At 28.8% G+C, this 16,193-nt stretch overlaps 2 protein-coding genes across 2 annotated transcripts in view; both read left to right on the top strand.

The window, feature by feature from the left end:
* LOC108764933 (glutamate receptor ionotropic, kainate 2-like) overlaps nucleotides 1–8,367 on the top strand; it is a 21,093-nt gene extending 12,726 nt beyond the window's left edge. Inside the window, 10 exon segments of the mRNA XM_018513339.1 lie at nucleotides 663–886; nucleotides 3,601–3,816; nucleotides 4,422–4,524; nucleotides 6,336–6,474; nucleotides 6,643–6,777; nucleotides 6,911–7,103; nucleotides 7,188–7,272; nucleotides 7,444–7,590; nucleotides 7,675–7,943; nucleotides 8,233–8,367. Of these exon segments, the coding sequence (XP_018368841.1) occupies nucleotides 663–886; nucleotides 3,601–3,816; nucleotides 4,422–4,524; nucleotides 6,336–6,474; nucleotides 6,643–6,777; nucleotides 6,911–7,103; nucleotides 7,188–7,272; nucleotides 7,444–7,590; nucleotides 7,675–7,943; nucleotides 8,233–8,367 (1,646 nt within the window).
* Nucleotides 8,368–9,767: 1,400 nt separating this feature from the next.
* LOC108764932 (glutamate receptor ionotropic, kainate 2-like) overlaps nucleotides 9,768–16,193 on the top strand; it is a 13,091-nt gene continuing 6,665 nt past the window's right edge. The window contains 7 exon segments of the mRNA XM_018513338.1: nucleotides 9,768–9,861; nucleotides 10,924–11,079; nucleotides 11,634–11,839; nucleotides 12,118–12,423; nucleotides 13,905–14,003; nucleotides 14,471–14,644; nucleotides 14,999–15,220. Of these exon segments, the coding sequence (XP_018368840.1) occupies nucleotides 9,771–9,861; nucleotides 10,924–11,079; nucleotides 11,634–11,839; nucleotides 12,118–12,423; nucleotides 13,905–14,003; nucleotides 14,471–14,644; nucleotides 14,999–15,220 (1,254 nt within the window). The 5' untranslated portion in view covers nucleotides 9,768–9,770.

The following is a 16,193-nucleotide window of genomic DNA, read 5'->3' as shown; positions in this document are numbered from 1 at the left end:
CGAAACAAATTTTTGCGACATGTTCCCTACACATTGGCTGTTGGCACTGCAAACATATGTAATAAGTTTACCTATCTAAAGTCCCTGGACAGAATGAACATCTTCTTTATTTTTCTATTTTGTTTACAGCTAATATATTGCGCGGATCTTGATTTTCTGGAATGTGTTTCTGTGTGTTTCATGAATTCTTCGATTTGAATTCGCAATCTTGTTCGTATATTTACTTACAATTTCATTTCGAAATAAAGACGTAATAAACACATAGGGTTAGCGTAACCCACACAGTAAGTTCATGGCGTTCTATCTCGACTGGTTCGTGCACGCTGAGGTTACGAGGGATTTGTAGTAGGAACGCAAAAGTTTTTTCCTCCCCTTGTTCCTACTCCATATTTCTGATCGTTCATAAACGCCACGAATTTTTTCAAACGGACTGGGTTACCGTAACCCACGGTGGTGTTCAAGGGTTAGTTTAATGCTGCATTAAATCTATTAAATATGACTGACATAATAACGGGGGGCGACAATGTTTATTACCTGAACACAATGTATTCAAATAATGAACATTCGCGAAAAAATATTGAAAAAATTACAAAATCTGTATTATTTACTTTTAACGCAAAAAAATAAATTTTACTTTCAACGTACGAAATTTTTTCTTACACAAATATCAAAGAGAGGAAAGATAACAGGCATTATGCAACTTGATGAATACGGTCGTCGACGAGATTTTAATGTAACAATCTTGAACTTTGGACAATTGAATACAATAAAAATGGGTTATTGGGACTTTAATGGTATACATGAAGCAATGATTACGATAGAGGAAGATATGTATTTATACAAAAGATTCGTACGAGAGAGAATATTCAAGATTAGCGTAATCGTAGTACGTAGTTAACATATTAATTATAATCCTGACATTAAGATTATATGTGGTTAGCCATTAAATATTAGAATTATATCTTGTAAATTTATAATTAAAAAGAAGAGCTAAGAGAGAGGATACTCGTAGAATAATTATATGTAGGGGAGAGTTGGCTAAGTCGTACCGACGGTTAAATCGTATCTTTATTGTATTTTTTAAACAAAATATTTTTTTTTGAAGATAATTACACTAATGTGACGCTGATAATATGGATTAAGAACTATCATTTTTATTTTGTCTTCGAGGCGTCTGTTTACGAGTAACATTGAAAATTGATTTTGTTCGGTGTCTGATCTAAGTTTTGATACAATTTACCTCCTAAGGTGTTATCAGTACAAGGTGAGTAATTGAATTATAGTGTCCTTCAGGGTTATAATTGATATTTAAACTCTTTTCGAGAGTATAGCATCAAATTAGCATAATATTTGTAAGTTATGTTGCTATTGGCAAATTTATAAAAATAGAGGGAGTTGGGTAACTTGTCGCTGGTCTTTATATTGTACCGGTACGATTTTCGCAAGTGACGCGAGCAATATGTGGAAGTTACTATTATGATAAAAAAAAGACCTACAGTGGACTAGATTCATTGTGTCAAATGCTGTAAGTGGTTGCATGAAACCTGTAGTGACAATCCTGACATTTACCAAAACTGTTTAAATAAGCGCTCAAGAAAGTGATTACTTATCAACTATTAAGTATTTCTATTAAATTTTTCTATTGAGTCTTTCTCTTGAATCTTTTCTATTGAGTCTTTCTATTGAATCTTTTCTATTGTGTACGGAAAAATTCGTAAATAATTTTATTTCCAAAATTTATTTTTTCAAAATATCTGAGATTTTAATATTCTGAAATATAGTGCAATGATAGCTTAAATCAATTTAAGTATTGCTTTTTACTTTATTTTCTTAAATAAGTTTAAAAAACAGAGTCTAATTTCTGTTTTTATAATAGAAAAGTTTTTATTATATCCGCTTAAATATGTATAGGGTAACTCCGGCAAATATGCCGCCCTGAGATTTACGCCGCAGAAGTCAGAAAAAATAGAAGGAGTGAGGGTAATTTCACCGCAAGTACTCTGTTACATGCCTTTATGTTATATTAATATTGTTTTATGATTTCAGTTTCTTACTATTAATATTAATGAAATTATCGTGAGTTGAATCGATTTGTCACTGTGTTAAGTAGCTCCATCATAAATTATGATCTACATAAAATGATTACTGTAGAACGTACAAAAAACTTAATGGTTATTTCATGATACATGAGTGTAGAGGAATAGTAAAGCATATTGTATAATAAAAAGTACAAGTATTTTGCTCTTGTATTCTTTATCTAGTTTGTTGTCTTGTATATCCCATCTGTTTAGGATATATGGCATTTTTAACAGGCGGGATTTATGTCCAAAACATACAAAGTGCACAGATTGAATTCAATGTACTAAATACAATAAACGCATTACATAAAATATGTACCTCATGTCGTAACACTTGTAATACATCTGGGGAGATTGTAATTATTATTTATTACTTCATATACATATTTATCATTCTTATTACTTAATAAAACTTTATAAACGCATTTTATAAGTTATTGTGTCATTTTAGGTTTTATTTATGCGTGATTTGTAAATTTTTTATGAGTCATACATACTCCCCCTCCTCCTATGAGTAGCCGTATATCCCACCCCTATGGAATATACGGCAAAAATGCAAGGATTTAAAAAAGATCATTTTTTAATACGAAATAAAAATATTTCGGATTTCCAACATTTTTTTCATAACAGTAGACAGTAAAAAGTTTTTACTGATATAGTATAGTTCGTTTATTTTAAAACTTAGTAGATAATACTTAATAAATTACTTAATAAATTACTTAATAAGTTTCTGATAAGTGCGGCTTATATACCGGAGTTACCCTACTAAATTTGAAATTAAAAATAAATTTATTAATAAATGAGTTTTAAAATTAATTTTATTTATTTTCCCAGTAAACAAACTGACGTTATTTACCATCATTTTGATGTTAAAGATGTTATTTTAATATCAAAATGACAATAAGCAATGTCAGCTTGTTTGCTATATTAGAAGTATGATTTAGGAACCAGGTGGTACAATTTAACGACCCGGTCTCCAAATCATACCGAAAGCTACTTTTTTTAAAAATCTAATTTAAACAATAATTTAATGTTTATTTTCGCAAAAGTATCGTTTTGTTTTATTGCCAATGAATCAAAGATTTAATATAACTACAGGAATATTCTGATATCTTCAGTACTTTTGTTTACAATTTTGTTTAAACGTTAGGGGGTACGATATAGACGACTTCCCTCTAACTTCATTCATTTAACTAGTCCGCTATTACCATTAATTTAAGAAAGAAATTATTAATAACTACAGAAAAGAGCAAATTGAAGAAAAAACAATATCGCGTTTAATAATATTACTTTAATGCTTCAATACAGATAAGTATGATTTCTTTTAATTAGTATAAAAACAGAAATATCGTATACTACTAATGGCAATAACGAACGAATTAAACCAAGTTACATATAATTGTTCTACGAGTATCCTCTCTCTTAGATCTTCTTTTTATTTATAGTAGTCAGAATTCACTAAGTATAAATTATACAAATATTTTTGGAAATATAAAATATGTAATAACTTCCTCCGATTCAGAATGCACCCTACATTATGGAAGTGATCGATGGTTCAACGCGAGGAGTATTAATTGATCAAAAACGCTATGAAGGTTATTGCATCGATCTGGTTAATGCAATTGCAGAATATCTAGATTTTAAAGGCGTAATTTTCCAACTCGTAACTGATGGATATGGCAGTTATAATCCAGAAACGAGGACTTGGAATGGTCTAATCAGGAGCATTCTAAATTATGTAAGTAAAACATTTTGCATCTTACAGAGGGAAAAAATGATTTGTTAAAATATCTAAAAATTTTGCTAGGTATAAAATCTAAAAATAATTTCGTTAGATTGTCAAAATAATTATGTAGAAGATTTAAATTGATTCCTGGAACATTAAAACATCTTACAGCATTGCTAATCATGTTTGATACTACATATCTAATTACTTTGATGGTCACGTTAAAATTATTTTCAGATTTGCATCTAACTAAATTTTTTAATATTTCAATAAAATTGTATTTTCCGTGCAAGAACTTTTGCTTAAAAAAGGGTTTTTTCTTAATTTATTTCTATCACCTCATTTTGGCGCCAAAGTAAAGTAAAAAAAATTTTCTTTTATGAAAAGACAAAACAGAAACATGTAAATCAATTGATTGTTTTCGTATTACAATTAAATTAGTAATAGTATTTTTTTGAATGTAATAATCCACCTTTTATTTAAAATCCACGTTAATTGTTCATCACCTTCATTTTACAAGATTTCCCTACTTATTGTGATAACAAAAAATAGTTCGAGTTTGCTCTACTTTTCAGTAAGTAATCTGTTATTTATGATCTATTTCTCAAAAATTTCAGGAAGCCGATTTTACTGTATCCGATTTAACGACATAATATTTAACGACAATAACATCCCATCGCGAGACCGTGGTGGATTTCAGTTTACCTTTCATGACCTCTGGTAAATACTGATAATAATATATTATTAACCATTAAAAAGGATAACATACAAAAAAATATTATAATATTGCTAGAATTCGTTTTATTCATTACTTATAAATTCTAGAGAATCCAAAAATAAATTAAACATATTAAGATTACGGAAAAAAAAAGTGTTGCATCTAATTCTGATTAGCTGAAATTGAATTAGCTACTATAGCTATGAAATTCGTTAATACATACAAAGAATTTGCTGCTGTAGCTAATATAAGGACGTGATAGCAAAGCAGGGGTGGTGGTATCTAGCAAAATACTCAAAAAAATGTATTTAAATACAAAATACAAAATACTCACAAAAATTGTATTTAAATACAATATACAAAATACTAAAAAAAATGTATTTAAATATATAGTTTCTTTTATTCTTTTTTAAATATAAAACTCTTTTTTCCAATTGTATTTAAACTTATTTAATGCAGGGGTGGGAAAAATACATTAAAATCGCTTTTAAATACGAAATACCTTTTAAAACATATTATATTTAAAGAAAATATACATTTGAAACAAATTTATAAATTTGCAAATTTATAAATGTATATATAAATACATAATAACATAATACATTTTTCCGATTTTATTTACACACTTTAAAACGAAACAAAATATCTTTGGTTTTGTTTGCATTTGCAAATAAAATTAAACTTAGAAACTATATATTATTATAACTTAGTGGCTTTCTTTCGAAGTCTTAAGGCCGCAGCACACACTCTTGCATAACGCATAATGCATAGTGCATAAGCGAATCAACTAATCAGAATCTTTCCTTTCCTCCCATTACATGGAAAAGAAAAATTTTGATTAGTTGATTCCTTCATGCACTATGCATTATGCGTTGTGCAAGAGTGTGTGCTGCGGCCTGTACTGTATGCGTTATGCCAGTGTCACAGTGTTTAATAATTAAGTTCAACATTGTGTATCGGTATCATACTTATATCAGCACGACTTAGGTCTAGAAAGAAAGCCACTAATAAGAGAGTCACCAACAGTCAACTCATTGTGATTCGAATCGCGCTAATTGGCTTGGGGCACAATGGCGCTCAGAAAAGGTTAGAGCTATGGCTCCAGCACACCAGCGCGATGCGCGACGCGATATCCAATAAACGTATTTCTGGAAAAGCAATACGTTGATTGGATAACTCTTCGATATAGGCTCTCTAGCTTTTGATCCCGGATTCCAGGGTACCACCGAGGATCTGATGTATTTAGTATTTACAACAAATTTAAATACAAAATACTCAAAGAAAAAAGTATTTAAATACAAAATACAAAATACCCTCCAAAAAAGTATTTAAATACAAAATACAAAAATGTATTTAAATACGTATTTAAATACATTGTATTTCAAATACTGCCTACCCCTGTAGCAAAGTATGCATGTCTGTTACAGATCAATTATTTAACAGCATGAAGTTCGTTGTCATAATTATCGGATATGTCCGTGTAAAAGAAAATTGTCTTTATCACACCTAAATATGGTTTACTGAAACTATACTTGCTATCAAATTGTCTGCTACACAGAAAATGTTTGCTGCAATGATCAATAGATCGACATAATAGAAAAATGCTTGTCTGTTACAATGATAATATTTAGGCCTCACAGCTAATGGAAATTAGACCTCGCAGATACGACGTCAGGTATCTATATGTTACGAATTTAGCTACCACACGCAAATTCTTGCTGCTGCAACAATTTTTTTTCCGTGATATTGTAAAAATAAATAATTAAATTTTAGACTATATTAATGACAGTATTCCAACTTTGTTTTAAATTAGGTTTCAGCATTATATTGACCAAACCGGAAAAACAAATGTCATCTTTTTTCCCAGTTTTGATGCCTTTCTCTATAGAAGTATGGCTTTCCATGGCTATTGCTTGTATCGTCGCATCGATAATGTTATTTCTTCAGGCAAAGTAAGATTTTTAGAGACAAAATACTGCATAATTTTGAATGTAATAAAAATGTAATAAAAATTATTCTTCTCAAATTAATATCTCTTAAAATGATCTAAAATTAGTAGAGTGAACATAATCGTTAAAAAAATGTGTCTTGTATTTCGTAAATTTAAATTCTTTGTCGAGAATGACACCTGGTAAGTGGAACAATCCGCATCTTCTATGCAATGCCGATCCTGAAGAAAATAATTTTAACTTCAAAAATTCGTTCTACTTGACTATTGGTTCTTTTATGCAACGAGGTTCAAACATACGGCCCAAGTAAGCTTTAATATGATATATCATTATAATTAATAAACATACATTTTTAATTTTGAAGAAATTATTTTTTTAACCAAGAGTTAAATGTTTTAAATTATTATAGTATTTATACATAAAATCACTTTCATTGTAGAGCATCATCTCTGCGCATGCTTGCATGTATATGGTGGTTCTTTACTTTGATCATATACAGCTCATATACAGCGAATCAAGCTGCCTTTCTCAATATGGACAAAATACCTGTTAAAGGAATTGAGGATCTACCCAAACAGACAAAAATTAAATATGGTGCACTAGAGGATGGCATAACAGCAACATTCTTCGAAGTACATTAGTAGCTTATTTATGATCATATTTTAGCTCAATATGAAAATAACTTACAGATATGATTCGATATTATTAAATTGTAGAATTCAAAGTACTTAACGTACAAACAAATATGGATTGCAATGGCGAATTCTAGGCCAAGCGTATTCACATCAAGTTATGAAGAAGGTGCGCAATTCCAAAATCGAACATGCATCACCAACTTGAAAAATACGTGAAAAATGCATAAGAAACCTTCTTTTTTAAAAAGGGTTACATTATTCGAAAAAACAAATTTTTTCTTTTGAATTTTGTTTTTCAAATATCTATATTAATTTTCTATTATATAATACATTCCAGACATCAGCCGAGTTATCCACGGCAAAGGACGATATGCTTTTCTTATGGAAAGTGACGCTATTGAATACATTACGGAGCGCCAATGCAACCTAATTAAAATAGGCAGTGTGTTCGATAACAGAGGCTATGGCATTGCTATGCCACGCAGTAATATTATAACTTCACTACAATACCAATATTATATTTCTTCATTTCTTTATATAAACCATTTCTCTTGCATCTCTTCTGCAGATTCTCGATACAGAGAATTTATTAACCGTGCGATCCGAGTGTTAAAAAAGGAAGATAAACTGAAGGCACTCAAAAAAAAGTGGTGGCAAGAAAGAGGAGGAGGTTTGTGCAAAAAAGATGAAATGGAAAATAATGAAAGCACAAACCAATTAGGGATGGCAAGCCTCAGAGGTGTATTCTTCATTCTAATGTATGGTTGTGGCGCTTCGTTCTTTACCGCAATTTGCGAATTTCTGTGGAATGTACGTAAAGTCGCTGTTACAGAGAAGGTAAATCTTCATTTTATCGTGTTTATTATTAATTTTGTGATAAATTAAGTATTAAAATATTAAATAAAGTAAATTAATTTTCTTCCTTTTAACGAAGTAAAGCACTCAAGAACTTAACAGTACAATATGAAATTTCTTTCTTTTTATGGTAAATTAAATTGTGAAACAAAATCCACAATACGCACATTTTAAGTGTATGTATTATATACCAAACTTAAATTTAATAAGACAGTTACTACATCATTGTGATATATACTAAAGAGGAACTTAATTATTATCTTTCGTACAGATCACAATGTGGGAAGTGCTAGTTGCCGAGTTGAAATTTGCCGTCAACATCTTCGCATTTACGAAACCGGTTAAAATTGCCAAAAGCAGCAACAGTAACATAAGTTCTAGGAAGGATGGATTTGACAGCGCTTGATCTATTGCTGATTCTTTTTTTTATATTGATGTGTTTGGTAAATTCGATAAAAACCATAATAGTACAAATGTGTGTGTGATGATCATGAAATTAATAAATTATTGCCAAAAGAATTTAAGTTTAACTACGAATTTTTTTAAATAATATAAGGATACCTACATTGAAAGCACTAATTCATTAAATAAATATATAAATAGGTGAAGTATATAAATGTGTTTAAAGATGTGTATTAACCATGGGTTGATGTATTCACTAAGCTAAACGATTGTGTCAGTCATCTCTGTATATATACCTCTCTTCTGTAATATTATTTTAAAATGTTAACCATCTTGTACAACAGTTAACATAAGTGTAGTTCGCCAACAAGCAAAAATCGGATTTGCTTCATCAACTGTAGATATTTAGACTTCAATCGAGTCGATCATGAGATCCTTATTAAAAGCATGCATGCTTAAGATTTAACAAAAATAATTTTATAACATTAATTTTCATTTCTATAAGTAAAGCATGACACAGATTAAAAGTATTCTGTATCGTTAGAATGTATTTAAATAAAACTTTTTTTTTAGTAGAGTAATTATTTAGAATATCTCCGCGTCATCTCAAATTTTAATAAAAATACACTTAATCGACGTGTTTTCACTCAAAACGAAAGAATCTGGCAAAAAAACGCGGCGGTCGGCCTCGTGAATCGAGTTTTTAAGAGTTAAAGTTAGAGACTTTAGACTCTAAAATCTCCAACTTTAACTCTTAAAAACTCGATTCACGAGGACGACCGCCGCATTTTTTTTGCCAGATTCTTTCGTTTTGTGTGAAAACACATCGAATAAGTGTATTTTTAATAAGATTTGAGATTGGAGGGGGAGGGGTATTCTAAATAATTACCAAATAAGTTAGAAAATGACAATATAGTTGAGGTACATAAGATCTTAAGATTTGCCTAATAGTATTTTTAAATGTAAATTCCAAAAACATCTTTCATTTATATAAACTGCGAATATTTTACTGTCAGACTTAAAATAATTATAAATTTAAACTAAAACAATAATATCACAACTAAACTGCATCGTGGATTGAATAATAATCCTGCTGGTGTCATTATCCACTTAACAATCGTTAAAACTAAAAAAATCTAAAAAAACGAAGAATTAACATATCATCTAAAGAGATAGAAAGCAGGAATTACCTACGTACGATAAAAAAATCTAAAATCAACACGTCTTATACATTTTTAGCTCTTATACGTTAATTATTTAGTTAGAGTATTGCAGTATACGAAGCTTGACGTACAAATGCACACGCATATTTGACATCGCGTTGTATTACACTATTTATGCCTTAATTAACAAGTGCAATATATTTCGAATAAATTCGTCCTTGTGTTTTACATATTATTTATTAAAATGGATCCACTACAGTGTCTGTTTTCGATTGTATCAGTTTTATTAGTGACAACATTATGTATCTTTGGTCAGATGCGACCAATAAAAATCGGTAAAATCTTTTTTTACAAAATTAATAAATTCTAGAAAGCATATAGCTCGATACGAGAAAATTTTATGTTCAAAAGAATCTTTCAACGACAGAAGCAAAGACTGAAATCTCTACTACTGATAATCTACTCTACTGATACTACATAAATGTAAAAAGTATTTTAAACCAAATCAGTATTTGCGAAGACCCACTTCTTCAAACTACATTACGAAAAATTGTTTATAACAAATATTTTTCACAACATTATACAATTTTAAGTTATATAATATTATTCCCCGAATTTTTATTTTCATTTGAATAAAAAACCGTTTAATTACATTAACTTTCAAGCAAAAATATATTAATTTAAAGTGCAATAGACTTGTAAATACCAGTTCAGATAATTTCATAACGAATACCAATTAGGATTAATATAATATTCCATTTGGCGACTGTTACATACATATTAAATTTAATTAAAAACCGATGTATAAATTATTAATTATCTTCTTCTTTTTTATGACAAATTACGTTATTAAAAAACGCTAGGTAACAATGCTTTGTCGATTCATAGTTAAAACAAAACGGAAAAAGCATCTTTACCATAAAAAATATATCAATATAAAAAAAGTAAAAAATATTTATAATAAAATAATTTTTAATTAAAGTTCATTAGTAATGAATTTCGAGTGTAATAATATCAGTATATATACACAAAGTCACGCAAGAGAAATATTTTTAACGATGTTTACATGAGCTTGTTACTTAATATTGATCCGATACGCGTAATATAAATTGTATAAACTCATGCATAGAGAGAGTCTGCTAGTATTAGCTATTATTAAAGCAAATACACGTAATAATTATTTATACATATAATTAGAAAATTAATTATATATTATATATTAATTATATAAATTATATATTAATTATATAAATACAAATCTTTTTATTTTAAATAAACATTACTAATAAATTTATTGATTAATAATTCAGCACATTTATTTATATTTATTCTTTACAAAAAATGTATATATAATATCAATTTTTTAATTATTTTTTCAATTATTAATACATTTTTAGGAGCAATTTTTCACAAAGGAGAAGAACATCTTCAATCTGTATTCTCGAAAGCAATCTCTGACACAAAAAACGAAAACCATAAACTCGCATTTGAACTTGTAGCAGTCATTAAGTACATCGAAGGCAATACCAATAGCTTTGTGACTGCTATAGCTGGTAAGTATGTGATGAGTTCAATTATTCCGAGTAATGATTATTCCATAATGTTGACATGTATGTTTTCTAATATAATTATAAATCTATTTTCCTATATAACATTCTTATTCTAATCCCAAGAATAGAGATTAAAAAACTCCCACGAATAGAAATTAAAAAACTTTTTAAACTATCTTTACAATTATATATAATGTACATATTGTAATGTAAGATGTTATCAAATTAATCCGTGAAAAGGTGGCATCCTCAATCTTTGAAAAAATTAACTTTCTATAGCATAGAAATGTGCAAACGATAAACAAGCGAATGATATTTAGTAAGTTAATTTTTTCAAAAGTTGGGGCCCCACTTCAGACGAGTATTAAAAATTAAGGTATATTTATAATTGGAAAAGGAACAAGAGATTTATTCTTTTTTAAGATTCTTTTTTATAGAAATACGCGAGGAAATTGGGAAAAACAGATTCATGAAGAAGGCTTTACATTACATAATTATTCTAATTTTAAACACTTTTGTTGATTTACTTATTCGACATTGTATTATTTTCTACATAGCTTGTGAACTTCTTGAGGAAGGTGTGGCAGCCATTTTCGGGCCTTCAAGTCGGTACACTAGTGGCATAGTTGCGAGTATTGCTGCGAGATTTGATATTCCGCATATAGAGTATGTTTGGCGAGAAAACGAAAGAAAAAAAAACCAGAAGAAGGCTTCATCATTAATGACTATAAACATATTCCCTGCCAGTGAACAAGTCAGCCAGGTTAGTCGCAATTTAAAAGAATCATTTCGCAGCTAAGTAGTAGATATGTACACTATGATAACTTGGACATGTTTAACATGGTAAGTAATAATTTAATTTATTTTTATGGTGATTTTTAGATGGATATTTAGTTAATTAATCAAACCGAATAATTACCCAATAGATTTAAACATAATCTGATTTTCTAAGATACAAGTTAAATCGTGATTTTATCACGTTGTACATTCGAAATACAATTATTATATTTGTAACATATTTTTGAACAACAAAATGTACAGGCTATCGCCGCTGTCATTGATTCAATGAACTGGCGAAAATTCGCAGCGATTTACGAAACTGACGAGGGACTGTCGCGCCTTCAGAAGACTTTGACTCTAAAAGGAGACATGAAAGATCCGATTATACATACAGCATGGAAGCTTGACGAAGGGCCGGATTATCGCTCAATGCTTAAACAGATACGCTATTTGCCAGTGTGCAATATAATTATCGATGTTAAGCCGGAAAATATCATGAAAGTACTCTATCAAGCAAAGGAAGTCAGTTTACTAGCAGATTATTCCGACTTCGTAATTACATATTTGGTACTGTATATTAAATATACTGTAGGGTAACTGCGGCTAATATGCCAGTTGGGGGAATATGCCACTCGTTGTGTTTAACAATGATACCGATTAGCAGCGCTTGCGTTAGTGACACAGAATTATTTACAATTGTGTGCTTAACGTGTTGCATAAGTATCAAGAATTTCCTCGCAACAGTATTGGTTTTATGAGGTAAATATGACGACGTGGTATACGAAAATGTACTTCTTATAACTTTTATAGTACTTTATGTAAGTTATTATTTAAACATTACACAATATTTAGCTCGATTAGCTTGTTAATCCATCAGTGTATAGGTTGAAATGAAAATATGCAGTACATCGTTGATTCATCTTTTTAACAGTCGTAGAGGCTCATCATAAGATGAAATGACGTCTTGGGGCAATATGCCACTACTTTTGTTGGGGTAAAATGCCAGTAGTCATTTTCTCTAATATATACCATATATATGGTAGGTTCGGACGCTATAAACAAACGTTTTGCCGCATAATTCCGTTGTGACAGGGGATATTCGTATTGACAAATACTTAATAAATAAACTTAAATGTTTATTTATTTGCTTATTATTGTATTATATTAATTTACTGCTCAATTCAAAATTCTGAATAGAGGATAAGTTTTTAATCCATTTTAATGAATTTTCTTGATTACTACTGACTAGAACTTAGACTACTCTTGTAATACTATGTAAATATAAAGTAAAACCAATATTTATTTATACGTTTCATACTTACACATTACATACTTTTACTTTTGAAAATGGCCCAAAATGTAATTGGATAATATCTAATTGTTGCAGTAGATGGATTCATGTTCGGTGAAAGATATATTTATGGTATTAAAAATGTCTCAAAGTTTATTTTACATGTTGTATAACTTAATCTATCGAAGTTAATATTTATATCCTTGTATTGTTTATATTACCTATATTATGTTACAAATGTATATTTTCATCACAAAAATCATTAATAATGTGTTCTTGCAATAAAAAAAACAAAATAAATGTTATACTTAGTATTTTTTTGTATGTGGCATATTATCCTCATGGTGACATATTACCCATTTTTCAGCACTTTCGTATTTCTTTATTTTTAATAATAAAAAATGAATACATTCGATTCCAATTATACACAAATAATAGATAAAGGATGGAAGAAAAAGATCAGTATGTAAAGTTATTTTAAATTGAACATATAATTACTAAAAAATCTAATTTCGCTTAAGTATGGCATATTCCCCCCACTTACCTTATATAAAATAACAACATGATACTTTCAAAAGCGTATTTCACGTATTATAGGACCAAAAAGATTCATGATTAAAAAAATTAAAAATTAAACTTTTAAAAATTACATTTAAGGAAAATTAGAATAGGTAAAACATAATATTATACGTTATTCTTGTGCATCTCTAATTGCTAGAAAACAAGCTTTTGAAATAATCATTCCGTTAAATCGTAGGATTCATCCACGCTACCTATTGTCGAAATGATAAATGGTACTTCTAATATCACTGGACTGAGCATAAGAGAGAATGATGACATAAAAGGAATTAATTCGGTATTTATTCAACAATACTCCTTAATTATCAGCAATAAGCATAATATAATATACAATAAGGTAATCTCAAAAGTTTATATTGCATTTATATGTACAATTTTTAAGTACTCGCGTCTAGCCAGATCTAGACCACGCAAATTAATGAGTGCGAACAAATCGCTCCAATAATTGCAAACAGTCAGTGCCATTTGATAGTAAAAAATTATAACAAAAAAAGATTATTACTTATTATAGATATCAATGAGTAAATATTCACGAAAGACTAAAATATTTTTGCAATTTTTTGTTGCGCAAGCACTTAAGAAAAAAAAGTATTTATTTATTCTAGCAGACAGATCAACGTCTATGTAATGTTTTCACATTTCAAATTGAGTTATATGACACAGATATTTTATATTAAAAATTCAAAATAAAAAATTACATAAAATTAAATTAACTACTTGAACTAATTTGCGATTTTGTTATAGCTAGATTCAGCGGTCCTCTATGACGCAGTATTTTTGTTGCATGCAGCATTAGAGACTCTAAATGCAAGAAATATTGAAAATGTAGATATGTCCATTGATCCTATACCACTTTCTTGTACTAATAGTACTAGAAAGTATCAAGTAGGACCTAATATTATTAGCGTTATGCGAGAGGTAAGGAGGAGGTCTTTCTTTATCATTTCTTATTTAATAAAAAAATTATAATTTGGCTTTAAGCCTTAAAATATATTATGAAAAAAGTAATTTAATTAACAATGATTTTCTTACATTTTTATATACACTTGCATAAAAAAATAAACTCTTCAAAGTTAATTTAATGCCACATTAAATCTATTAAATGTGACTGACATAATAACGGAGCCAATGTTTACTACCTGAACACAATGTATTCATATAATGAACATTCGCGAAAAAATATTGAAAAATTAATACAAAACTTTTATTATTTACTTTTAACGCAAGAAAATAAATGTTTACTTTTAACGTACGAAATTTTTTCTTACACAGATATCAAAGAGAGGAAAGATAACAGGCATTATGCAACTTGATGAATACGGTCGTCGACGAGATTTTAACGTAACAATCTTGAACTTTCGACAATTGAATATAATAAAAACGGGTTATTGGGATTTTAATGGTATACATGACGCACCGATTACTATGGACGAAGATATTTATTTATACAAAAGATTCATAGAAGAGAGGATATTCAAGATTAGCGTAATTGTAGTACGTAGTACTATTTAACATTGTCGAGTGCTTCTCAGAGTTCGAAATATCATGATATTCTAGTAAAAAAAACCAAATCGTTTACAAATAAATAAAAAATAAGATTAAAAATTAATAAATCGACGTGTTAAATTGATTTATATGAGAATAAAATGAATAAAATGTTAAATAAGTAATATAAGATTAAAATAAGAATATGTATAACGTTATCAATTTATATTAGGCTATTGCCTGGGGGGTTTTAAAAGGAACTAATTCTTTAATGGAATTTTATTGATTCATACGAAAACTTAACTCCTAAATAAGTTACAAAAAAAATGCTATTAAATTGAGCCATGCGTTTCGGAGATAACAGAAAGGGTCACTTTTCTTTATTTTTAATATATCTCGAAAACGACGCAAAATACGAAAAAAATTTGAAGAGAACTTTTTTGTTGGAAATTAAATTTTCTATCGAATACGTATATGTGAAAATTTTTTGCGATATCGTGAGAACCGATAGAATAAAAATAAAACAGAAAGAAGACCCGAAAATTTGCGAAAAATTCAACTTTTTACTTTTTTGCGTATAACTTTTTTTCCATCAGTCGCAACGCTTTTGTCGTTATTAGGGGAAAAGAAGTAGACGTTATAACGAAAAAAATGAGGGCTTGTGGAAGTGTTTCTGATCAATGGTGACTGAGATACCGTTAACGCAAGTTGGACATTTTCAGTCGTTTTTTAGTTTCTGGTTTTATGTTAATTGTATGTTAAATAAATCTCTTATTTATTTTACAATACAGAATCAATATATTTTATATTTCAAAAATTATATATTTTATATAAAAAATAAAAAAAAACATATTTTACAAATAACATATAAATAATCTATTTTTAATAAAAATGTTTAATATAATCAAATTAAAAGTATGACTAAATTAGGCTAATGAGAGTCAAGCAACGTTGAACGGCGCAAAGATAGGTGAAAACCATA

Source organism: Trachymyrmex cornetzi, unplaced genomic scaffold (assembly GCF_001594075.2).
Source record: "Trachymyrmex cornetzi isolate Tcor2-1 unplaced genomic scaffold, Tcor1.1 scaffold468, whole genome shotgun sequence".
Classification (NCBI taxonomy): domain Eukaryota; kingdom Metazoa; phylum Arthropoda; class Insecta; order Hymenoptera; family Formicidae; genus Trachymyrmex; species Trachymyrmex cornetzi.
The sequence above is the reverse complement of the archived record's forward strand: the minus strand, read 5'-3'. Positions and strand labels throughout refer to the sequence as shown.